At 40.5% G+C, this 25,611-nt stretch overlaps 1 protein-coding gene across 4 annotated transcripts in view; it reads left to right on the forward strand.

Moving 5' to 3' along the window:
- The window catches only part of RASGEF1B (RasGEF domain family member 1B), a 34,215-nt gene continuing 8,604 nt past the window's right edge, over positions 1-25,611 (forward strand). The window contains exons 1-10 of one of the 4 annotated variants that reach the window (XM_085316353.1): positions 1-76; positions 10,161-10,259; positions 12,799-12,981; positions 14,807-14,929; positions 15,944-16,081; positions 21,081-21,293; positions 21,392-21,466; positions 22,752-22,847; positions 23,453-23,555; positions 24,295-24,374. In XM_085316353.1, coding sequence (XP_085172479.1) covers positions 12,805-12,981; positions 14,807-14,929; positions 15,944-16,081; positions 21,081-21,293; positions 21,392-21,466; positions 22,752-22,847; positions 23,453-23,555; positions 24,295-24,374 — 1,005 coding nt within the window. In that variant the 5' untranslated portion in view covers positions 1-76; positions 10,161-10,259; positions 12,799-12,804. Of the gene's footprint in view, positions 77-5,108; positions 5,244-9,503; positions 9,555-10,160; positions 10,260-12,798; positions 12,982-14,806; positions 14,930-15,943; positions 16,082-21,080; positions 21,294-21,391; positions 21,467-22,751; positions 22,848-23,452; positions 23,556-24,294; positions 24,375-25,611 lie in introns of those variants that run through there. The other 3 variants (XM_085316354.1, XM_085316356.1, XM_085316355.1) reach the window with 3 other exon arrangements.

A 25,611-nucleotide genomic window follows, 5' to 3' on the forward strand; every position in this document is an offset into this window, starting at 1 on the left:
CGGCCGTGGGGGAGCCGGGCCGGGGGCGATGCGGGTCTGCGGGCAATAGGCAGCGGCTGAGAGCGGTGCGCGGAGGGTGAGTGCTGCGGGCAGCGGCTGCGGGCGCCTCCAGGTGCGGGCCGGGGGGGGCCCTCCGTCTGCCCCCTCCCTGCGAGCGTCGGCAGGGTGGTCTCCTTCCTCCTGGCCTTTTCCTCCTAGTTTTAATTTTATCAGCTACCGAATTCTGTGTAGTTTGAGCTGTTCGCTTCCAGGGGATCGGGCTACCAGGGAGGGCAGAGAGACTTTAACGCGGCAGAAGAAGCACTTGGCAGTGGGAGGTTGGGTCCTCTCCCAGCCCTCTTCCCGGCGTTAAAATGCAAGGGGGGGGGTCCTGGGGCCACATGGCGTGATCCTTCCTTAGGGATAACACCCTGAGATGCTTTCCCGATTTTCCCCAAAATCTGTCTGCTCAACTGATGTTTTGGGTGGGAGTGATGAAAAAGCTCCAACTGGGTCGTTATTGTAGGGCCGTGTAAATCAGGTGCGTGGGCAGGACAGGTCTGTGTTTGTGGTGTGGCCAAAATCTGTTTATGATCTTCTGGGTATCTGCTAGGTATGACTGAGGTGAAACTTCAGGTCATGTCCTAAGCAAGGCGTGAAGGGGGGAGATGGCAAGTCAGGGTCAGAGGGAGAGCAGGGGTTGTTAAATGGCCCGAGACTGACGCGTTGCTTGTCAGGTATGTGTAGTATGCTGGGCTTAGGCCAGACTGGAAACCAAGGCAGCCATAACAACACGCGATGCTTCCCTGTCTGCGTGTGTTTAAAACTAAATATAGTACTGAGGAGTGAGGAAAACTCTGTAGAGGAGTTCCCCTAAGAGAGAGGAAGAGGCCTGGGAAATCAAAACAGAGCAAAGAACAAAGAGTTACTCTATACCGCAGAGAGCTGTCCGTCTAAGCAAGGAGTGCTGAGAGGGGTGTTTTGAATGAGATTAAAGCCTGAATGGTCTGAGATACCGGGTTATCTGTGGAAAATGGGGACCCTTTCAACCAGAACTGTGTTTCTGTTCTGTGTCTCTATTTCAAAAGCCTCATTCCCAATCCAGAAACCAGCAATTTTGGGAATGGTATGGAAATTCCTATTTTCTCAACCTTATACTRCAGTTTCTAAATGAGGCATCTTGGAGAGAATCTGTAAAACAGCTAAAAAAATGAGTGCTAAGTGTACTTGGGACAGGCAGATGAGCCGTATTGGAGAGCACTGATAGCTGAGACATAGCTCAGGTTTTGAACCAGTGATGGGGATATCACTCCTTTAAACAGGCAGGACCAAAACAAGCTGCTCTGGATTTTCTCAATATTTTGTAAAAGAGAAAAGAAAGTACTAGTTTATCATGGGTTAAGCTAACAGCAGCACCACCACACACGGATTAGGATGTTTTTTACATGGTACAACAAATCCCTGTTTGTTAATGTTCTTAATAGCCTTTTTCTGTTGAGCTGTTTTGGGGGGAGGTACAGAGTGTTCCTTGTACTACAGTTTTATTAGTTATCTAAACACTCTCATGGAAATGCAGTAAGACATCGTACCTGTTCTGTGGACTGGAGGCTGAGCTGCTCTTAGGCCGTTTCAACACGACGAGCACAGCTTAAGGTTTGAGTCCCATCAGTGAAGGAATGTAAACTGAAAATAAAAATGAAAACGTGGGAATTTATTTATGTATCTTGGAGTAGTTAAAAAAAAAAAAAAAAAAAAAAAGATATTTTGTCTTGCAGCGAAGGCAGGGAGACATCGAACACTGCCAGCTTCTGATACCAGGGGTGCACTGTGGCTCTGAGCATTTCCAAATATCAAGCACTAGATGTCGCAAGGAGAAGAGATATAGGAAGCATTGCATACTTTACCCTCTAGAGCTTTGCTTTATAAATCAGAAGGCTTAGCAACTTTTCTTTCTATATAAGGTTTCAGTCAGCTTATGCTGGGAAGCTGGAACAGTGTTTGAGGTGCTCGTTTTAACAGAGCATCATTATACCTAGAAAACTGGTGGGAGTTCTTGTCAAATGACTTGGGAGTGGGAGAGCCGGTRGTACTCACTTGATTCTTGTGCCTCCTTTGCGTGAGTGTGTTGTTCTTTGCAAGCGTGTTCCTGTTCGTTCTGTAGAGCTCCTTGCAGTAACTGCGGTCCGTCTCTCCCATTTGGAGACATGAGTATCAAGGCTCCAGCTTGAGCAGGGTAGCTGTTCCAGGAGATTTATTGTAAAGAATAGGCTGTAGAAGTCACTCCTTACTCTTGGAGACAAGAGATGATCCAAATCGTTTATTTCCTTATATCTTTAGGCTATCTTTCTAGACAAAGTTAAAGACCAGTTTTGTCTTTGTTTTAACTCAGCTTGTCTTCCTCTTCTTCAGTTATTTGACCACTGTTCTGCTGTTCAATAGATTGTTGGACAATACAGAAAAAAAGCTGTTAGTTGGAATAAGGTAACTATGCATGTGAATGAAGTAAGGAGGCAAAACTTGTAAGTGACCAGGTGCTTCTACTTGAGCATCTTTCCCAAAATGTTAGTAGGTGAGCCACAGTTCCTTGCACTATGCACTTGCCTTTTGCTTGGCATGGGTTTGTGGGACAGAGCCACATCATCTAATGAATGCTTTGCTGGAAAATTAGCTTGCAAACAAAAGTTCCAGAATGTATTTTGCAGCCACAGTGAGGCATTATGTAATTTACAAACAGGAGACAAAGAATCTACCTTTAGTTAAAAGCTACTGATATTTTTTCATTTATTATAGCTGCTGTGAGAAGTAATATTAAAAAAACTAAATTACTGCAGTGAGGAACATGCAAGGATGGCTCTCAGTACTCTTGTATTTTTAATTGGAAATAGGCAAGATCATGGAAGGAATACAGCTTTGTTTCCCTAGGTAGCTCTAGAAGAGCACTGCATGACTCAGGTTTGCTTATTCCGATTATTTTGCTTTTGATTCACTACCTGCCTCTCCCATGGGGCCAGTATTCTGCTTGCGGCTTGTCACCTCTAAAAATAGGGCCAGAAATACAAGATTACAGGCCAATAGAGAGGGTCTGGAAAGCTGTGAGTCTTCATACCAAGACATTTGGATTTGTAACTAATAAGGCAGAGGATAAATACACTTGAGTCAGACTGGGGAGTGGGATATTTTCTAAGATAATTGCTTGCATTGGTACAAGCCAGATGCTTCTACATACACTAAAGCAGTATGCTGATCTGACAGTACCTGTCCATCAGGGCTGTGAGCTGATCCTCCCCTGAAACATCCTGCAGAGGTTTGGCTATCTGTGTTTTGGATGATCCTTTTACAACCCAAGCTGGTATGTGCTTGTTAAATACCAGACCTGCTGTGTGTTGACTTAATAGGTGTAATTGTWTGAAAGGTGAGAAGACTTTGAGCCACTGATTGGAGCCCAAGGGTTGAGCATGGGAACTTTTGTCARATCTTAAAGCTGACAGAAACCAGCAGATGCAGCGTGTCAGTGGAAGAGATTTCTGCTGCGGCTCTGCGTAGACTAGGGAAAAAGGTCTTTTAAGTCAGTGTAGATAGATTGTTCTCTTTGGGGGTTGCCAAGAAGCCAGTCTAGCTGATGGGAGCTAACTTTTTTGCAGGTCCATCATACCTCTAGCGTAACTCTCGTCTAGAATCCACTAGCTGATATTCAGCTGAGGTATAAATAGATGTTATGCAAGTACTACTGTTCTGGATAGAGAACTGTATGTGCTTTCCTTACTGTCAGAATGGGACTGTCCTTATTTATCTTCAGCCTAAATACATTATTATTGCTTTTCATATATGTTTTCTTGTTTTGCTTTAATCAGAAATATTTCTGCTGTAAAAAAACTCTCAGTATACATTGCTTTCAACTAGCTGTGTGTAAGTGTCAGTAAAAACAATTATATTCTGTACTAGCAATGGCAAAATAAGTTGCTCCTTAAGTCAAAAATGGAGATTACTTGAACCTTTTGCTTCAAAACAGCATTTTTCTGAGTCATCTAAATGGAAAAGAGAAGTTTGATGATGAGGTTTTAGATAGAACCAGTTAAATGAAATGAAGTAAGTACTGTTATTAGCACTAGTACAACTTGCTGTTGCAAATTATAACCTGGCTGTCCGTTATGATTATAAAAGGGAATGGTGCTCTCCTTAAGCATATTGTAGGTTTCACCAAAGGACAAAACATGAACGTCTGCAAAGAGCAACAGCTTTTGCATTCAAAAGGCGTCTTGCTTTGAGGTTGAAAAAGAACCATGTCAAGAGAGCTTCATGCTTAAGGCTAGTGCTGTGCTTCTGGCATTAATATAGTGGTATACACCTTCTTTATTCCTTTTGAAAAAACATCTTGGAACTTAATGAAAGAAAATGACCCTATACTAATCCCTCTTTGTACTGTCAAGGAGAGGAATGCACTAGTCAGCAACTGAGTGACAACCTAAGCCACGTGAGAAGTTCATAGCAGAGTCAGAAGTAGAACCAAACTCTTTTACCTGCCAGGTCTAAGCATGATGATGCTTTTTCTGATGACCATGGATGCCTGTGTGAAGACGTGTTTATGAATCTGGCTATCTCTGTGAACTAGTTCAGACCCTCTCTTAGACAGTGAATGTGCAAATGAAGAGAATTTATCTTTTGGCCTCAGTCATCTAAGGTGGGTGGGTTAGGATTACAGAGGTTCCTGTCCCTGTCACATAAAATGGGTCACATCCCCTAGGGTTAGCAGGAGTCTGATACTGTGTTGCAGTCAGTGGTGCTCTTGTGATGGTCACATAGGACAACCTGCTCCCACTCCCATTGGCCACATCAGTTTTCCATTTCTTCACTAGCATGAAAAATGGACCAAAGGGCGAGTTGGAAGCACGCAGGAGGTATGAAGCATGCTACAGAAATGATAGTCAGGGCTCTGATTCACTAGCGAGCGTGGCATAGCATGGATGACATTGCAGCTCCCAGCTGTCCACCCCACCCCACTCCCTGTTCCTGGACAGCTGAGCCACTGTGAATCAACTACTGAATCACTCAGTTTACAGCGTGATGTTTTGAAGTAAGTCATCACTGCTTTTCGTTTGCCTTAAAACTCCTGACTGCAACTGCAGCAGTTAATCAGCTGATTGATGAGCAGCTCAGCTGTCCCTACATCAGAGGAGGAGGCCGGGCAGTAACCTCCTCTGGACTTTCAAGCTTGGCAGTGTGCTGGTGGATGGGAGCCCTGACTGAGCCAGTCTGCAGCTGAAGAGGTGGGGTGAATGTGCATGCTTTTCCTCTATACTGTGTTATGTCTTTTCTGGTTGTGGCATTCAAGAGCCCTATGTTCTCAACAAAACAAATGGCAAAATTCTTTTGTGCTTTTCTGGATGCAGTTAAAGGAATGCTTGCTGCCCTATTCTAAAAACCCTACCCTGCCTCAGTAGGTTAGAGAAAGCATAAGATTTTAGTAGCATACTTATGGGTTTTTGCATTTAATATACCTGTTCGCTTATTTCAAAGCTCTGAATTTTGGCATCAGCAGTTCCAGCTGATTTCTTGATGCTTTGTGTTGGGCCAGCCAACCAGTAATATTTGATTTTGAATTAAATGTAACATAAAGGACTGAGGAGCTCATACTCAGCTTGTGCATTAATTTTGTTTTAAATAAGGTGGGTAGAAGAAAGCTCATAAATGATTTTTTCTAAAGGAAAATATATCCTTGGAGATTAGAAGAAGTTACTTCTTAATACAGTCTCATTATCAGTGGTCTCCTGAAAGTTCCTTGCTTTTACTCCGGCTGTCTTCTCTTAAATTTTGATAGAAAAAAGCAGCTTCACTTGTCTGCTTTTTAAGAAAGATGATATTTCACTGCATACTTCGGCTAGTCTGAGGCCTTTGTGCTTGTTTTTGCATTTAATTCATTCTGTAAATTACTCCAGCTTTATAGGATTCACTATGGAACGTGCAATGGACTGAACTTTTCTAGCATCTTAGGAGGCTTGTGACATATAATTACCACTGTGCTAATCCATCATGTCACTGATAACGAATACTTATCTTGGATAGCTCATGTTCTAAACCTCCTTTCTAAAACTGGAAAAAATACAATATAGGATTATCAGAGATTTACAAGGTAAAACAAACAAATTTCTAGGAGGATAGCTCTACTTGTGTAAAAATACCTAACAAGTATTAAATTAAAGGAACATTGTCAAGATGAAGAAATTGTCAGTAAATTAAAAAATGTACTTGCAACTAAAAAGATTTGTCAGGTCTTTACTCTTTATCAGTGATATCTACTTTTTGTGTCTTGCCTTTGGGGTTTATAATTCCTGCCTTGTTGGTTTTACTTTGCAGCTATAATCTCGGCTGCATTGTGATTATAAGATACATGTGTACTGAGGGATCTAATTTGTCTGTTACGCGTGCGGTCTTGTTTTCATGTTCTGTGTTTAAAGGCTGCTGTGTTGGAGTGTCCAGCAATGCAGAAGGATTGATTCCTTTGCTTTGATTGGAAGGAACATATGCCATGCCCTCTTGGCCTGGGTGATTTTCCTGCAATTGGGATTTTTGCCATGATGCCTGCTGGCGTTGCAGTGCTGCTGTGACACAGCCATCCTCAGTATCATTAGACTGGCTTTGATCTCCCTGCCCCATGGAAGAATCGGGGGGGGGGGGGTGGTAAAAGAGGGTTGTTTCTTGGTGCTTAGGCAGACTACGTAGGGTCAAAGCACACTGACAGCAGGAAGAACTTTTATGTATTTCCCCCCCTTTTTTTCCCCCACCCTGGCAGATTCTGAGGAGTTTAGGGCATTCTTAAAACCCCTCTGCTTTTCCCAGCGCTCTCAAGCATAAACGCATATGCGCGCATGTCCACCCACACTTGCAGTTCAGCATCCAAGGAATTTAAACAGAGTCCTGAGTGATTCAGGATCTGCTTAATTTGCTGTGCCAAAGTTCTCGCACGTGAGTGAGCCATGAGAGGTGGTGCATCTGATCGTCCCCCCCCCCATCTTCAGCTAGTCCTGTTTATACCAAGAGTGAAGAAAAAGTTTCTTTCCATATTCAAGAGAAAAAAACCTTTAACTGAAATTAAATTCCTGATCTGTTCTTTGCTTACTAGGGGTTTTCGTTTTTCTTTGCAGTCTGTTGTTGCCTGGTAATTTATTGAGAAATTAAAATTGTTCATCCTCTGCTGTTTTGGTGAATATGAAGTGGCTCAAGGCTCAGTCTGGCTTGTGTCTGTCTCAGGTCTTTGCTTTTCCTGCCGGAGATGAAAGCTCACTGATCTCTGCTGGGTGCGAGACGTGTTTCTACGGTTACACTGCTGTCTAGCAGTATTATCTGCAGATAGTTTTAGCCCTCCTACTACTATGTGGTGGATTGCTTGTAAGTTACTAGTATCTTGCTGTACATTTCAGCCAAGAAGAAGCTTGTGTCACTTCCCTTTCCAACTCCTGCGCAAGTATGAAATACCATTTATAGTCCTCTGCCTCTTACAAAATACAAGTAGTAAGAAGTATTTTCTAAAGTATTTGTATGAAAGATGATACAGTTGGAGGARCTGTGAATGAAAGTTGATGCTAAAGTCACACTGTCAGAATTATATGGTAAGTGAAGTCGTGTCACAGAGGAATTGCAGGAAGGAAAACAATCTGTGGTAGTTCCAYGTGCTTAGTTTCTGCAGGTAAGACATCTGAAGCACTGATTTGGGAGTTTACAGGTCAAGCTACTGTGAAGGTCAGAAATCTGAAAAATTTYGTCTTACCTTTCAGCACAAAAAACAGATGCTTTGTAAACCAAGCTAGCACTCCCAGCTGAATGGAATGCAAAGGCAGGTCTCTGTGTCTGGCATGCTTTTGTTCTGAGTAGCCTGAATCATGATATAAAATGCTCTATGCTTTTCACAAACACCTCAGAAACACTTAAGATAAGGCTGGACTTYGCTGGTAAGTACCAAGTCCTTACTTCCTTTCTATATGTTACAGCCAAGGCTCATTCTGACTTGTGCACTCTCTCCCAGCTTGGCACAAACTGTTAAGATTTGTCATTGTTACCCCAGCAGTATTTTGTTTTTCTGTACCCCAGTTTTACAGCTGCCTCCCTTAACAGCTAAAGCRTGCAGGGAAGGCAACTGTTCTGTAAACGTGGTTCAGGGTTTCTGACATACAGAGTGAAGTAACTCTGAGGGGGTAGAATCACAGGCTTCAGGTTTGCATCTTCTATGAGGAGGTGTGTTTTGGGATTGATAACGAATTCAATCACCATTCCTCTGGCTGAAGGMGCTCCCCTGTGTATTATTGGAACAACCTGTATATGTCAGAAAAGGTGAAAGTTTGGTAATGGCTTTAAAGGTGCCTTTCATGATTACTACTGAATCACTCAGCGGGTACCTCTATAAAGGAGACAAGCTACCCATATTGTTCGATCTGTTTTACAGGCCTGATGTGCAGACAGAACTCCTAAATATAYGTGGAAAGAGAACAAACCAACGCAACCTTCTACTGTTGCTGGTAGAAGACAGATTCTTTCCTGTCGCTAAATGTCAAGGTTTGGATGAGTGCTTAGCAGAATGGAAGCTTTATCTAATTCCAGCTTCTGCCAAACTGAAGGAAATGATGGGGTTTTGAGCACATCATCTCTGGTTCTGGCATTCTATTTACATGACTGTTATTAGGTAGATTGTAACTTCTTTCTTGTGAGATGCTATTCAAAGTCAGAATGTGGACCTGAATATCCAAGATCTCATATTCTCCATAATGAGACGAAGTACAGGAAAATTGTTTTATTCCTCTTTCCACAATGCAGAGGGTTAACTGCTGTCAGTCACAGAAAACATCACTAGTAGAGCCAGGAAATGATTTAAATGTTCTTTCCTTCAAGTCAGCTCTTCAACCAAAAAAATCTACTCTTTTTTATTAAAAAAAAAGGGAGGGGGAGAAAAAGGAGAAATACATGTATTAAATTTTCTTCATAGCCGAATGTTTCCAGAGCCCAGTTTAAAAGTTCCAGTTTTAATTCCCAGGATATTTTTCACCTAAATCATTTTTCCTGTCTCAGTTTCTCTACTTCGTGCTTTTCAGGATGTTGTATTGCTGCCGTTTATCAATAGTTTCAGGTCCCAAGATATCTCTGCTCTATATTTCAAGACTTCGGGGACCAGATTTTGCTCCGTGACCAGCATTTCAGCTTCACTGAAGTTATTTTGAAGGCAGAGCTTGGTGTTGTATATTTAACTCCTGAACTAATCAGAACAAAATATGCTGCTTTTTATCTCCACCTCCTTAAGAATTACAGCAAAAGAGTCAAGGTCAAGGTGATAGAGGAAACGTGCTGGAAAAGCACATGCGTTATATGAATCATTCTGTTGGCTGTGCTATATTTATCTCTCTCACACTTCGATATCATCCCTTTTCATTGCGTGGACAAGATGTTGTGTCTCATCTACTTGAGTGAAATCCTCTTTGTCTGACTGTGCAGCACATAGAACATCTCTTCCCTAGTACAGCTTGATGTCTTGCTGAAGCAGAACTGAACTCTGTCAAGTGATTTCCATAAGTGGACAGCAAATAAATGAGCCAGTATGTACTTTTCAGGACCTGACTTTTGAGATTTTTTTATATTGTGATCAATTGCTGTATCTATGAATGATCTGATGATTTTTTTTCCTTCCCTTTTGATTTAGGCAGAATGAGGCTCTCTATCTTAAATTTATTTCAAAAAAAGACTTGAGCAGTTCTGGGGATAACTTGCTGTGCTAGGAGCTAGGGGAYTGCAGACTTCCAAGAGATCCCATTCCATTTGGGAGTTAGTAATTAGAATTTCTGCACTATGTACCTTCYAAAAAACTTGGTATTTTACAGAGGCAGTAATACATATTATGCACTTGTGAAATAAGTTGGAGAAACGCACTCTGTGATTCACATCTGTTTCGGTTCTTACTGTGCTAGTAGTCTGAATTTTAGAGAGATGTTAAACAGGAGGTTTTTCCTCAAGCACTACACCACCTCAGACTTTGATGATATGAGATACTACCTAGCTCCTTGAGGGTTATGTGAAATCATAACTAATGGTTGAGGGTCAGCTTGGATAAAACCTCTGCAAATTCCAATCTCACCCTGAATTGGACTTACTTGATTAATACGAGATCTGGATTCAAATCAGCTCCTCTCTTTGTTTTTTTACAGGGCCAAACGTGTTACCAAGGGGTTTTGCAGAACCAAACTAGACTTTCTCACTTTCCTTGTGGAGTATTACTTTGGAGGCCACAGGGCTACAAATGTTTGGTAAGTGCAGTTATTTACAAAGTATCTGTTATTTCTTGCCTTTTGACTGAAGAAACTTCACTACAGTAGCTGAAATGACTTCTGAATTCTGGTACAAACAGAACATATTTGAACACCAGTGGGCTTTAAAATACTTCGGATTTGTTCAGGTCTGTCTTGCAATTAAGGCACAGTGACCTTTACACTGTATGAAAGCCCAGGAAATATTGCAGAAGTGCCTTGACAGCTCCGTATTAATACTTTGTTTCATGAACTTTGATAGCCTTATGAAGAGACTTTTTCTGTCTCTGTCAGGAGACTTTATCATTGCAGAGCATGGCAATGGTTGTGTTGCATCTCACCTGCCCAGAATCTCTTCTACTAGAACCTGTTTTGTTCAGTCTTGCACCTTGTGCTCTTATGCTGTGGCACGTGTGCTTCTTTTATTCTTCTCTCCTCCCAGTTCATTGGGCTGGAAGGAATTGAATCCATGGCTGAACAGCTGCACAAAGTGACTAATGTGACTTTTCAGACATGGAGACTCCTCACTCTTTCCCATTTTGATGCAAATGTCTTTTGGCATCTCAAAAACCAGATTAGTGCAGGTCATGTATGCGGGGAGGCTCTGTTCGCTGTCCTTCTCTATCTTTGCAATGGAGTTTGGCTTTCTTTATTGTTTACTTTCTGAATCCCTTAGTCTTGTGTTGGTTTGAATACCTCCATTATCCAGACATGCTGCTAGAAGCAGTGAGTCTTTGGCTCTATATGAAGTGCTTTAGGTCCTCAGGAATCCAGCTAATAACTTAATAGCTTCTAGTCTTTACTGAGATCACTCTGAAAAGCGCTTTGTTTTGAGTTGCAGAGCGCACAGATGGCGGCATGCTACTTATCTCCAGGCTGTCACATTACTAGTTGTTCTCAAAATCGTGTGCCTTCACAGACTGGTGTTCGCCAAGGACTGTGGCTTTAAAGATCCTTTTTCCAAATAGGATTTGATACAATGGAGAGAAAAGCAACAGCATCTGCACTTACAATGATGGCTCAGGGACATTAAAGCTTTTTTTCAGGCACACACACATGGTCTGTCAACACAGGCACAGCAACCTGTGAAAATTATCTTCAAAATTCGATCTCTCTTACCTCCTAATTGTGGAGAGGAGTGGAAGAAGTGTGTGATTCCCTTTTCTTTTGATCCTTCTGCTCCTTGAATGTGATTGCTTCATTAGTACTCACGGTGCAGTAAATCTGGTAATGGAGTTGTAAAAAAAAAAAAAAAAAAAAAAAAAAAAAAATCTCAAACCCAAAAACATAAGTATCTCGTATGCCGTCTTCTAAAAAAAAAAAAAAAAAAAACACCACTAACAACAAAAAAACTCCTCACATTTGTGGTTAAAATTAGGCACAAACCTAGCTTGCAGTAAAGGCTCTAAAACCTAGGTTCTTTAACAAACTGCTTCTACCAGAAGGCAGGGTAGAGGGAAGGCAGGTATAACTCACCTCCTAAGTAATCAGAGACATTATCTTTTGGCCTTTTCACATACTGCATCACCAGAAGAGCTCTTGGGTGGTCGTTGCCCCCTCTCTGCCCCCCTACAGTATTGCTTTGTCATTGGCTGTGAACAGCCCGCAGCATTGGTTCATCTAAGATTTTTGTTGGTGAGTTATTTTTATTCTTCAGGCACTGAGATGCTGATTGATGAGTAATTACTTTTTCTCTAATGCTAAGCACATCTAAAGCTGAAAAACACAGGGCTGGATTTTTCATCTCCTCTCCAAATTTAGAGGGAGGGTTTAGCAGAGCTCCATCTCTGCTTACATCTTTGATTACATTGGTAGTGAACTATACACAGGCTTTCCAAGTTTCTGTGGAAACACTCAGAGAATAGGTTGAGATAGTTGCTATTAAGTGTGAAGTTTTAGCTTGGGTCAGACCTGTCACAGTGTTACTGGGAAAACCCACAATTGATTTACCTGGGTAGCGTAGGGGAAAAGGAGCTTTTGAGTGCAGTTACATGGCTCTGCATCACACAAGTAGACTGTCATCACACATAACCTTTTCTATGGTGTATTTTACTTTGTATCCCTCCATGTTGATTTGGGGCTGCATCTGTCCATAACAACTTGAAAACACTTCCACATAGAGTCTTGCTGTCATGTGCAGGTCCTGTCAGGATTTTGCCCAAATTCATCAATTAATGTTATACCACATTCCCCAAAGCTTTATAGAAAGTTTGAGTTCCCAAATATCTGCCAAGATCCTTGCACACTCCTTCTCACTCTTAACCGCAATCTCTTATCTGTATTTTAACAAGAAGCACCGAGATGCAAAAGAAGTGCCTAGTAATTGCAACAGACAGACAGTGGCTGGAGCCCTTTCCTGAGAAATCTGCACAGGCTGAAAGATGATACAATCTTTACCGTAGTGGGCAAGCAACCTAGGGTGTGGGACTGATTTTTCTGGTGTGGTGCTGTGATACCAGCTCTTGAGTTTAGAATGCCTTTTTTGTTGCACCTTCTGATAATTATACCTTCTCTCTTGTGCATGTGTGTGTTCCTTCAGGAAAGGATGCCACAGACACCTCCCTTTGCAGCTATGTTTGACAGCAGTGGATACAACAGGAACCTGTATCAGTCAAAAGAGGAAAACTGTGGAGGACTCTATTACCATGATAACAACCTCCTGTCAGGGTCTCTGGAAGCTCTGATCCAGCATTTAGTACCCAATGTAGATTACTATCCGGATGTAAGTCTATACTCCTCACAAACTAAATGGCTAGGCCTGATGCATCTCATAAAGAGAAACTGGTAAATGTGCCGCTAAAACAGAATGTGTCACATGAAATTGCTAGGAAAGGGGTTCAAGTGACTGATCAACATTGATACTGTATGAACAGATGTGCTGCGTGCGAGGTCAGCATGCAGTACTCAACTGACTTAAGTCTAATCCTTAATTACTGCTGTTGTTAAGTGCACAACCTTGGTGATTCATTTGTAAAGTACCTAACGTGGCTTACTGTGTGATGGATTGCACCACTGAACATTAAAAATCTTTCAAGAATGGGAGGCCCTCTGAAGGCAGACTGAGGAGAAAGGATGACCAGCATAACTTGATGGGGTGCATTTAGTTTAAAGTTAACTAGGTTTTAATAAGTTTCCTCGCAGCTGCATCTCAGGTCGACATGGATCTTGCAGTTAGCAACTGCAATGTTGAATTGGCACCGTGATGTCGGGAATCAGCAGAAGCCCAGCCAGAAGCTGGGCATGAGAATGGGGCATTTGTCATCCGAGAATTCTTGGCCTGCCTAGAGGCATTAGTGCATTGAGGTGTTTTATGTCTTTATCAGAAAAGAAGGATGATACCAAGGAGTCTGGGAGGGAGGATGACTGAGGGTAGATGAAACTACGCCACTATTTGTTGAAAGGCTTTAGCTGAAAAAATAACTCTGCTTATGTTCAGCTTCCGTTCTTGTAAATCAATTCACAGTTCCAAGACAGGATCATTTTTTTATTTGTATCAGAGCTAACAGCACTCCAGGACTATTCTTAAGCTATTTATTATCCATTAATGCTTAAAGAAAACGTGAAAATGTGTAGCTATTAGACAGTGATTGGTCAAACGTGATGATTTATTTCTGGTTGCTAGAACTGTAATGTTGTAGTCTCTTTTTTGTGGGTGCTACAGATAGTTAATTACTAACAGTGTGGGGAGTGGAGTGGATGGGTATTTTGAATAGCAATCTCACATTGAGTTAAAATCTTAATTCATGGGAGACTATTGCAGCAGAAGGACCTTCTTCTTTTGCCTTCAGAATGAGTTATTAATTGTTATTCCCTAAAATTAAACTGTGTGTATTTCTCTCCCCTTCTGCCTACTAGATAGGCAATACTGCGAGGGATGAACAGCATTTGGGGCTTCTTAAAGGAAGTACGAGACTATAATGTGTGTTTACTGAAGTTGGACAGGCAAATACAGCCCAGGAAAGATGGAGTGCATGATAAAATCAAGACAGTTCAATGACCTGGCAAACTGGCATTGGGCCATCTTTTTTTCTTTTGTCTTCTGGAGCCTGTTTACTTTAACCAGAAATGTGGAAGCAGACAAGATTCTGTATTGGTATTTTAAGTAGCTTGGGCTTGTGGCATGAGTTATATTCTATTGTTGGGCTAGAAAGCGTTATGTAATCTGGTAATTGCTCTTGCAAAAAGGTTTACTACAGAGCGAGGAAGGAGGAGTTGAAATTATATTCTGAGTAATTTCAGGTACTGAGCTTGTTAGAACATTTTGTACAAAAGGAGAACTAAACCACCCCTGCCCTGCCTTGTTTTGGTTTAATCTTGCATAACTTGGCTCAAGCACAGATATATAGTACTGATTCTCGAGCTATGACAAGTTACAATTAAATGCTTACTGCTGTAGTAGTAGCACTTTGCACAGCCAAATGAACAGCTTGGTATTGTGGATTGTAAAGTATTAGGAACTGATATGACTGATATCTCAGAATTACATTTTGAGAGAATATGAAACTAGTAGTGATTTATCGCTTTCTCTGTCTTGTTCTTGTTTGCAGAGGACATATATCTTCACCTTCCTTCTCAGTTCACGTCTCTTCATGCATCCTTATGAGTTGATGGCCAAAGTTTGCCATTTGTGCATTGAGCAGCAGAGACTAAGCGAACCTGGCCTGGACAAGGTAAGATTTTTCACTCTAAGGGACTCCTCCTCTTCCATTCGAATGTCTCTACTCCGCCCATAGCAAAATGTTTCTACTCAAGAGAGGCCTCAGCAACATTAAACAGGCTGAAAACCTGACATGAGCAACTGGAATTTGACCCTGCAGTTGTTGACATCTGTGGGAAATTTCCACAATGCTCAGCCTGTTCTCCTGCATGATGACTGTTGCTGCTGCTACATTCAGTTTGTTTTACCAAAGTCCTGTTGGAGGGATATGAGGGCCAGAAACAAAAGTGTTTTCTATTAACAACATATCCTACTTTGGCCCTGCAGTGGTTGCTTTCGTTTTAGGGTATACAAATGTCTTGATGTGTAAGGCCAAGTGTTGGAAAGTGTGAGTTAAGTGCATGAATGTGAATTACACTGACTTATCTCTCTGGCGGAGCTAGAGTCTTGCCTCGATATTTGCAGAGTGGCTCAGATTGCTGGCAGCTTTGTAAGGAAGTGCATCGTCTTACTTGTTTGTGTAATACAGAGAATAAAAGCGAGCAAGATACGGACATTTAGATACACTCTCCACCCCAGTAGAAAATAACATGAATTAAATTAAGATAGGTGACTAATTCTACTGATTTTTCACTGTATGGTATATTGAGAATATATTGGCAGAACTGGAGCTTATCACTTTTATAGCTGGTAGTTAGCCACAGATAATGGAAACACAAGGATGTCTTGCATTGCGATGCTCCGGACAATGAAGGGCAAAACACAGGCATAATTCTAAGATTCTCAAATTATCTAGTGCCTGATTTCTAGCCCCGTTAAGCCAATGACAGTCCTTTCATTGGCTTCAGTGGATGATGACTGTGGCCTGTAATCCAGTGCAGAATTAAATTAAGAAGAGGAAATTTAACTGACCTCCATACCCATACGCTCCACAGTATCCTACAGGAGGGAATTGCAGAAATATATATGAAAATGTACGCTGTATTGCTGTTCCATGTGACGTTTCTCCTTACTATTTTTCAAATAGAACTGGATACGAAAAATTGCACCCAAAATCCTACAACTATTGACTGAATGGACAGAGACATTTCCTTACGATTTCCGAGATGAAAGAATGATGAGGAATTTAAAGGAGTTGGCACAACGAATAGCCAGTGGTGATGAGGTCAGTTGTCTGCGTATGATGTTGTTAGATAAAAAGCCATTACTTTAATGCTTTGATATCGTAGGCTTGTTGTTAATACCATGGTATGGCTCTGGGTGGTTAAGCTAACTTACTAAGAAGATGCTTATAGCAAAAAGTTCTGACTGGTACCTAGGCTTAGGAAAAAAGCATACAGAATAAACAGATCCTTTTGAAAGCGCTGGATTTACCTCATCATAGAATGGTAAGGTTGGAAGGGACCTCTGGAGATCATCTAGTCCAACCTTTAGCGTAGCCCATATGGAGACTGAACCCGCGACCTTGGTATTAGCAGCACCATGCTCTAACCAACTGAGCTAAACCTGCCCCCAACCCATAAAATAGTTGCATATTTTGCAGGCAAATACTACCTTGTAGATACTTAGGTTTTTCATTTTAGTGATTTTTTGTTTAGAAGACGCTAGATATGTCACTGGAAACCATTGCATATCTGAGAAATTCCTGTCTATGTTAGTAACTGCTTTGATTTGTGTGAGCAAGGTTTGTTAGAATCAGGCCTCTGATCTGTACAGACTGTGGAAGAGTCATAGCAGGTTTGGGAAAAAATTCTAAAAGAAAACTGGCACAGGAAGAATTTTCTTGAGCTTGAAGCACTCATCATGTGCTCAGAGGATGTCTGTTGTTTCCTCTGAAGGGAGCACATAAAGAATCACTTAATCTTATTAAGTCCTAGTTCTCAGATAGACATAATGTTTCTTCGAGGTCTTAAGAAATATTCTGATGTTTAACTGTTGCCTACCTTGTAAGTACTGAGATAGAATTCGACCAAAAACTGAGGCTTATATTCATGTGGTGAACAAGCAATTAGAAGATTTCAGCAAGTAGATCATGTGTAGCTAGCGTGCTAAGATTACAAAAAGATAACAGAGTAGAACTTGGAAGAACTATAAACGCAAAGAGCAATTGCTAAATGGCATAATGTTAGCTAGTGTTCCTGAGGGGTTGGTGTTCCTTGTATAAGCTTTTGAATAATGATGTAGATGAGGCAGCAAACAGCATGTTAACAAGCTTTGGTAGTTAAGCTTAGCTGGGAGGAGATGAGAATGCTGTCAGGGGCCTGAAAAGACCTTAAGAAACTATAAACAGGGGTGGAAGAGAACAAACCTGAATTGAATTTGGAAGCTAAAATACACTTCTATATCCTGAAAGGAGGGAGGAACAAAAGAAGAGGGGAGAAGGGAGTGAACTATGGCATGGGATATAAAACCAAAATGATACCAAATCTAAAACTTAGAATTGCTGAYGAAGAGCTACAGGGAGCTCCCTTCACCGTAGGTGCTGCTTCACAGATGAAAGGTTTGTCTTCACYGTCAGGGTGCCAGGAGGCAGCTTTCCTTTGCACTGCTCCCATAGCGCTACTTTGTTTCTGGGCACTCTTTTAATAGGAAGATAAGGAACTAAAGTTCAGTTTTTATGGAGGAATAATAAGATTGAGGACTTGCATCCACTGGAAAAAATAGCCACTGGACCAAAAAAAAAAAAAAAAGAGAAAGAAAAAGGAAATTGTTAGGATAAGGAAAGTTGGGTTGATGCAAGCAAAAGCAGGGTGAAATGATTACTAAGAAAGATTGTCTACAATGAAGTTTCTGGCAATACAGCAAATCTAAACAGTGAATCTGTCATCTATTGAGAGGAAAGAAGAAGGTGCACAAACTACTAGACAATAAGCTGTAGGGAGCCATCTCACTCTGGCAGGGAATTATAGATCTTTAGCTCCCATGCTAGACCTCCAATTGACTTTGAGTTTTACTTTAGGAAAACAAAGGGAAAGCAAGTGCTGCAGTAAAATTACTTGTATTACTGGCTGGTGAACTGCTGGAACAGCAAATGGCAACTTCCTTGACCTTGCTTTTCTGCAAGTTGCTTGAATTTATTTGTGTGAGTCATTGCCTTGAAGGATACAAAAGCACAGACTTCCCTATTCTTACTCGCTATGACGGTCTTATTCCCAGCTTCTTATTGCACTTTCAGAATGATTGTGCTCCACTGCTGTTAGGAGCTGTCAGTAAGAGTCCGGTAAAGACCATTCATCAACTTAGCAGATCACCCCACCAACATGTAGCCTTTGGGATGTTGAGCCTTGATTTTCCACCCCCCCCTTTTTTATTTCTTCCCTCTGTCTCTCCATTTCATTCAATTCCTTCTACTTCTTCCCTCCTGTTTCCCTAGAGATCATGCTCATGAGGTATTCTTAGATTGTTCTGGTCCCTTTTATCAATTCACTGACATATGTTTCAATATAAATTTCTCAATCTTTTCATGTTGTCCATTGCCTCCCATTATCTGATTAGCTCCCTGTAAATATTTGCCACTCTCTTCATCTGTGAAACAGATGATCAGCGTATGCAGTCACACTGAAGCCACATTCTGTGTCGTGATGTCTTTTTCATATGCATCCTAAAAATTGCATTGATCTCTCTTTTTTTGGGCTGCCATGTCATGTCAGGATTGACTGTGGAAACTCATTTAAAATATGCTATTCAGTATCTGGAAGGTAGTAATGACTTCCAGTCACTGTCCATAGAGGACAGACACAGAGAAGACTGTCAGCTGAAGAGTGTCTGGTTACTTTCTCCCATGCCGTCCAGTCCTTAGAGGCTTTTTCTACAAGACTGCCTTGGTGTGGTACAGAGGGGCGTATTTAAAATGCCTGTTAAATTCACAAAAGAGGGATTAGTAGATTTTACGAAGATCTAGGAATGATACATAGATCTTGTTTTTACAACTCGCGTTGCTGCACAAATACAGGAGCTAATAGACAAGCAGGTCAGAAGGCATTCTAATAAACTGAAAAACAAACTTGTGTAAATATCAGGAAAGAGGTGTAATTTTCCAGAGTTGAAATAAGTGGATTTTTAGAACAGGATGCTACAGTCCAACAGTCCAAGATGCCTTTGTTTCTGTGTAATCATGCTATTTATATAAAATAAGGGGATGCATGTATGATGTGAATGTCAGTGTTAATACAGAATCAGAAATGAGACTGGCTGATGAGTAACGGGGAAAAGGTTAGCCTAATATACAGGAAGGCCATCTGTTCAGACTAACTGATGGCCGTGTTATAATCAAATTAATACCTAGTTGATAAAGGACATAGTCTACGAGTTTATTGGTGTGTTGTTAAATATATGTATGACATCATGGAAGTGCATGAGATAATACAAGTAATGGTCCGCCAATAAGTACCTCAGAATGGGGACAAAGCACAGTAAATGCTTATCCTCACACAGAATGCTTTGGTATCAGTGCCTATTTGCTCAAGAAGTGACTGAGTCTCAAGGGACTAAAACTTCATCAGAGGGTTGATGTTTTAGTGGACTTAGGTACATCTGTGAGGTGTAACAGGAAACTTGCATTTCCTTCTGACTTTGTATTCAGAGGTCTTGCCTCATCAGTGGATAGAGTGTTGTTTGTTATGTTGAACTGTTCTATATATCAAATAGGGGTTAATTTCCCTGATTCCCCCATTTTGGTTTAGGAACATCTGTCCCAGCTTTCCTTTTCTCTGGGATTTTGCAGCTACAGGAGCAACCTGACCAGTGTTAGGTGTTTCAGCTTGGTATCTGCATTTCTTTTCTCCTGCCCTCCTTTTTTTTTTTTTTTTTTTTTTTTTTTTTTTTTTTTTTTCCCAGTTCTCGGTTGACATGAGCCACAAGTTCAGGCAAGGGCTCTTTGCTTTGAAGATTAATCCATTGATTGTTATGCAGTTTTCGTGATTAGCCAGAACTCACCCAAGTATGTAAGATGCTTTGTCGACCTCAGCTGAATACAAGCCAGGCAAAAAAATGCTTCATAAAGTTGTATTATATCAAATTTCAAATAATTTAGAAGGGAATGTGTCAGTGAAGATGGTTTTGCTTGTATCACCTTATACCTGTTTATGAACATGCAGCACTTTAAGTAATATTTCTGTGTCTTCCTGAAGAAAATATGGATCCTTATCTTTGAAAGCCTGGGATCCTCTCTCAGGGACTTCCCTCCTGCTTCCCCTGAAAAATTTTGCTGTCTATGTTTGCCTGTAAAATCAAAATTCTTCTAAGCAGAAAGCAGTTATTTACTAAGTAACAAGCCAAATTCAGCCTTGATTGAACACCACTGACTTGAAGAATGAATTTGATCCAAATGAGTGCTGTTGGATTTGAGTAAATTTGGAAATGCATGTAAACAGCCGCTGTGGAGTGAATAACATATTCGTTAGAAAACAGGAAAAATGCATCCCTTGGACTGATAACCCTGTGTTGGATACTGATAGGGTTTGGATGGTCAGTTTTTCAACCATTCAGGTTTTTCATTAATGGCTTCAGGATGGTAGCTGCAATTTGAAAAGTAACTGTCCTGGAGTCTGTTAAGTAGACAGAGATCTGCTTGCTTAAGAGTAAAGTGCTGCTCTTACTGAATTGTCATTCCTGTTAATTTAAATGGCCACATGGAAAGGCTTTGTGGGGTGAAAGAGAGATAGCTTTATTCACTTCTCCTTTATCTCAGATTTACTGTAAAATTTAATTCAACAGACATAAGTGAAACTAGTCTTGACCACCTTGAGAGAAGTAGGTCCTATTTTCATCACTAAATGACCATGTATTATTCTTTCTTGCTGTCTCTAGCAGTAGGAGACAGTATTTTCATTTTTGGTATTTTATTAGGTGGTCAGTACTTCATTTCATACAGTAGATCTTAAGCATTTACTTGTAACTTGGGCTAATCAGGACACTATCAAACCCCCGAAGCAATCAGTATTTAAGTGCTCATTTGAATTCGTTTTGCTTTCATTAAATGTCAGCATTGAAAACTCACATGGTAGAATTTATCTTATCCTCGTATATTACAAAATGTTTAACTCGCATAGTACAGTGCTGACAACAAATACCTATCAGCATCAGTCTATTTCAGTGACCTTCAGACTTTAATACTATTCCCTCATGTTCTCGGAATGTCTTCTGAATGCTTCATGTCATGACAGATGTATCGGAAGAATGTACAGCAACTCCTTCAGAACCTGATTCGTAAGCTTGCCACTGTTAGCCAGTATGAGGAGGTACTTGCAAAAATCAGTGCGACGTCTACAGATCGACTCACAGTCCTGAAGACCAAGCCCCAGTCCATACAGAGGGACATAATCACAGTCTGCAATGATCCCTACACATTAGCTCAGCAGCTAACGCACGTAGAGCTTGTAAGTTTTTATTTTTCAAGTATGGTTTCTTCCTTTCTTTCTTCTTGAAATGCAGACTAACATAGAACATGACTTGACTGTTTGTGTGCTTTATTCAGGAGAGACTCAATTATATTGGACCAGAAGAATTTGTCCAGGCATTTGTACAAAAGGATCCTTTGGATAATGACAAGGTAATCAGAGTGGAGCTGGAGCAGCTCTGAAATATAGCATTTAGCATCCTAGAGCTAAGGTGACCTGTGAGTAGGAAATTCCAACAATAAATGAAGCCACTAGAAACGAGCTTGAAATTAAAATGCTCTAATATTCCTTTTAAAAATTTGGGGATTTTTTTGTGATGTTCCTTCTTACTGAAAGTCAACTCCAGGAGCTCCAAAGCTTAGCATGCATTCTGACCTTGCAGTGGCCTCAAACTGACTTAGTTTAAGGCATCTGTTATTTTTCCTGATTTAGAAATACATGATAACCTACTCCTGGGAATGGTTTCTCCTGGCCATCTATGTGGCCTGTAGCTTCAAAAAATGAGTWAAACTTTGGCTTTTGCATCACTCGTTTTCAACATGTATTCTTCCTTTTAGTAAACTGAATTCTTTGCAGAAAACTGGCAAGTGGGGCAATTTGCAGGTAGAGCACCTGTTACAAAAACTGGGCAGTGAACTCCGAATCTACATGAGATGAAGGGCAAAGACAGTTTTTAACTATGTTGGAGCTATTATCTCTTTGAGTGTTGTGTTTCAGATGCCAGTATCAGACAGTTAACACTGGAATTACTATCCTCCCTAAAACTGGTAAACAGAATAGAATGACTCACATTTATAATTCGTGGCTCAGTCAGATGGGCTCTCAGAATGGTTTTATAGGTAGACACTACTGAAACTTCTGCCTGCCCTTTTTCAGACAACCCTGAGATTCATTCCAAGGCACTAAAAATAGGGCAGGAAAAGGAGCTGCTAATCAAAACTGTTGATCTGATCTACAGAAGTTAAGATGCAGTATCTTAATTTGGTATAAACAACTGAATTTAATGTGTCAAGGGAGTGGACTGGCCTTGGTTGTACTTTTGCACCTGCAGAAGGTATAATGTTGTCACTAGTACCTGGGCAGGACAGGCATCAGGACTAAAACAGTGCTCATATTCAAAGAAGCACTTAAGCAGGTACTTAGCTTTCATTATTTGTAGAAGTCTTTCCCTGTTCCTCGAAGCATCTAAGCAGGACTTGCAGCAGGTGCTGGATTACTGAGCTGGCACCTCAGGAAGAAGTGATGCATGCGCATATACTGTCACTATTGCTTTCCTTCTCACCTTTTTGTTACTTTGGGTAGTTGACTTAACCCGGGTTAATGGGTAAGTATTAATGGTTAACAGCGTCTGGGGATGGCAAGGTAGAACGTCAAGGATCTCTCTCAGAGAGAAAATGAAGATTAAATTGATAACTGCAGTTTTTCCTCTGCTTGCAGAGCTGCTACGGAGATCGAAAGAAGACCCGTAATCTGGAAGCCTATGTAGAATGGTTTAACAGGCTTAGTTACTTGGTTGCAACAGAAATCTGTATGGTGAGCAAGGACTTTTTTCTGCTGAAACATTTTGTTTTGTCTAGTTGTCAAAACTGTGGAACCGCTTTAGCTTTGTTGTTCCCTTCAGTCTGCTGTTTGACTTTTTGTTCTCTCATCTCTGCACTCTTTCATTAGTGGATGTAACGGGCACAGGGCTGAAGAGGAAATATGTTCCCTATTTTTGGTATCATATTCATGCCTTGGCCCGTTCATGTGAAGCAGTGGTGACGGTATGCTGCATAGTCCTCTCTGGCACAGGAATATATTTGGCCCTTCCTAATCTCCCTTTGTCTATCGTGAATGATGGCATCTTTCCCTTCTTCTGTGTTGACTGCTTTCTGTTCTTCCTTTCCTCATACCCTTCTTTGCAGAGCATCTTTACCTCTCGTTCTTGCTCTCTGCTTGCCTCATGTCTAGCTTGTCTTTTCTGTCCTAAGGGCTTTTGAACACAATTGTGTAGTTTAGTCTATTTGTAAATCACAGTGTAAGGATGTGATGATGCATGTGGAAAAAAATTCTAACATCTGTGTTTTTTCCTTTGGGGCTCTGTCAGAGCTCTGKTTTTTTTCCTCCTGAAAGTAACATTACAATGGCATCTCTTGCAGCCTGTGAAGAAGAAGCATAGAGCAAGAGTGATAGAATATTTCATTGACGTGGCTCGAGAATGTTTTAACATTGGGAACTTTAACTCCTTAATGGCTATTATTTGTAAGTATATGGCCTGAGAAATTTTGTCCCTGATTGAATCTGAGTAAAGGAAGTGCAGTGCTTTATGCAGAAGTCTTTTTACTGCTTAGCACACTCAGCAATGTGAAGTTGGGAGAAGAAATGGTGGAGAGTTGGTAAACCCTGTAGTATTACATATGTAAGAAAAAATTTCTGTTGCAGTTTAAGTTACAGTAAAAAGTGACTTTTTATTGTAACTGTTTAGAAATCTACATCTCCACTTTTTAAAATAAACTTTAATCCTAAATTGGAATAGAAACTTTCTTGTAACAGAGGATTGATGCATTACATTATTTCTACTGCACTATAAATGTCATAGTGGTTTAAAAATTCCACACCATTTTTTTTATATCTAATATGAAAATGCTGGGATTATCTTTTCACTGAAATGGGAAGGTTTCATGAGTGTATTTAATTTTCAGTGAAATTTCTAATGAATCATTTTGACCTTTTTACATATAGTTCACGTTTATCCAAACCACACAAAAACCATGTCACAGTAAATTTTTAGAGCTTTCATTCTGTAAGAAATGTTGATTTTTGATTTCCAAAATTTCTTTTTGAAAGTGGAATTTCAAGCAACTGAAAAGTCTGACTTCAGAGTAGCTCTGTTGAAAATACGCATTATTTTTAGTAACTCCTTTGGTTTAGAAATGCTCACCAGCCTTAGTTGTTGTAAAGATTTTTGAATCTTCAAACAATTTCTCTCTCTTAAATCAAGCTGGCATGAACATGAGCCCTGTCTCCCGGTTAAAGAAAACTTGGGCAAAAGTGAAGACAGCCAAATTTGATATTCTTGAGGTAAGTTTGGACAATATGTGGACGCATGATTGTCAGTAGTGTGTCATTTTTTGTTCTAAAGTACAAGTTTGGCTTCACTAAGACATGTTTTGTTTAGTATGTATGTGTTCCTAATGGAAATTCCAGAAGATGTAATAAGAATCTTTCAGCTGACTTAGGCTTATTTGATTTGGAAGAAGAAAATTGAACTAATTGTTACTTTTAATGGAAGAACAATTTAAAAAAAGTTGAAAGTAGCCTGTTGAGAGAGATGATATGGATTGACCTAATGCAATTTTGCTTTTGAAAGTTCCATTAAGCTAGAAGGCAGCTGCTTTGTTCAGAGAAATTTATCTTGAATTAATTGATAGCCAGTTACTTTCAGGTATTTCTTATCCTTGTCAAAGACTGTGTAGGTGCAGCAGTATATGAATTTGTGATTTACCTTACAGATTCCTGTTAATTATACTTTTAATTATCGTGTTCTAAATGGCAATCAGTTAATTCAGGCTATTTATGACTAATATAGACAGGATCTAATATGTTTTCTATGACCCAAGCATGGAATGTTTATTAATGTCATAAGGAGCTTTGATTTTTTTTTTTTTTGTTATGACAAGAGATTAAAACTGGAGAGCTGCAGTCACCTTGCACTTTCTGCCCCTACGCTTGGATGGGAAAAAGCCTTCTTTATGTCGGGGCTGGCTGCAAAGCTCAGGGAGCAGGTCTCTTGATTATAGCCCTGTATCATTTGAACTTACTATGCAGGTTGAATTTTGCTAGTTAAGGACTTGCTTCATGAGCCATACAGTCATCCTAGCCATGGAGGTGCAGTAGTCTGTGTTGGAGCACTGAGGGGGATAGCTGGCGGCACTAGGAGCTTTAGCTGTCTAATTTTAGTCTGCCATTGCAGCTGAAGCAGCTCTGAGAAATTTTGAATGCACGGTAGGAGCAGAATACTATTGCTAAGATCCATTGTACGTCTAAGTTCAGGTTTTGGCTTTCAAATTTAAGCTGAGATAACTATTTTGAGGGGAGAGAAAGAAGAAAGTCTATTAAGCCTGCCTGTGCTTTCCTGCCTAGACTTGTATTGGATCCTTGGTTGTGCTGAGTGAACTTTTTTTTTTTTTAAGTAAAGATTCTTTTCTAATCAAAAGAACAGACGAGGTGAAGTGATCCCATTCCCCTCCGAAAGGCTGTATTTATGGCATAGTTCAGTACATGTATTGTTTTTTAAAATTATTCCTCAAGTGAAAAG

The sequence above is a fragment of the Rhea americana genome, unplaced genomic scaffold (assembly GCF_003343005.1).
Source record: "Rhea americana isolate MKP2758 unplaced genomic scaffold, rheAme1 scaffold_466, whole genome shotgun sequence".
Taxonomy (NCBI): Eukaryota; Metazoa; Chordata; class Aves; order Rheiformes; family Rheidae; genus Rhea; species Rhea americana.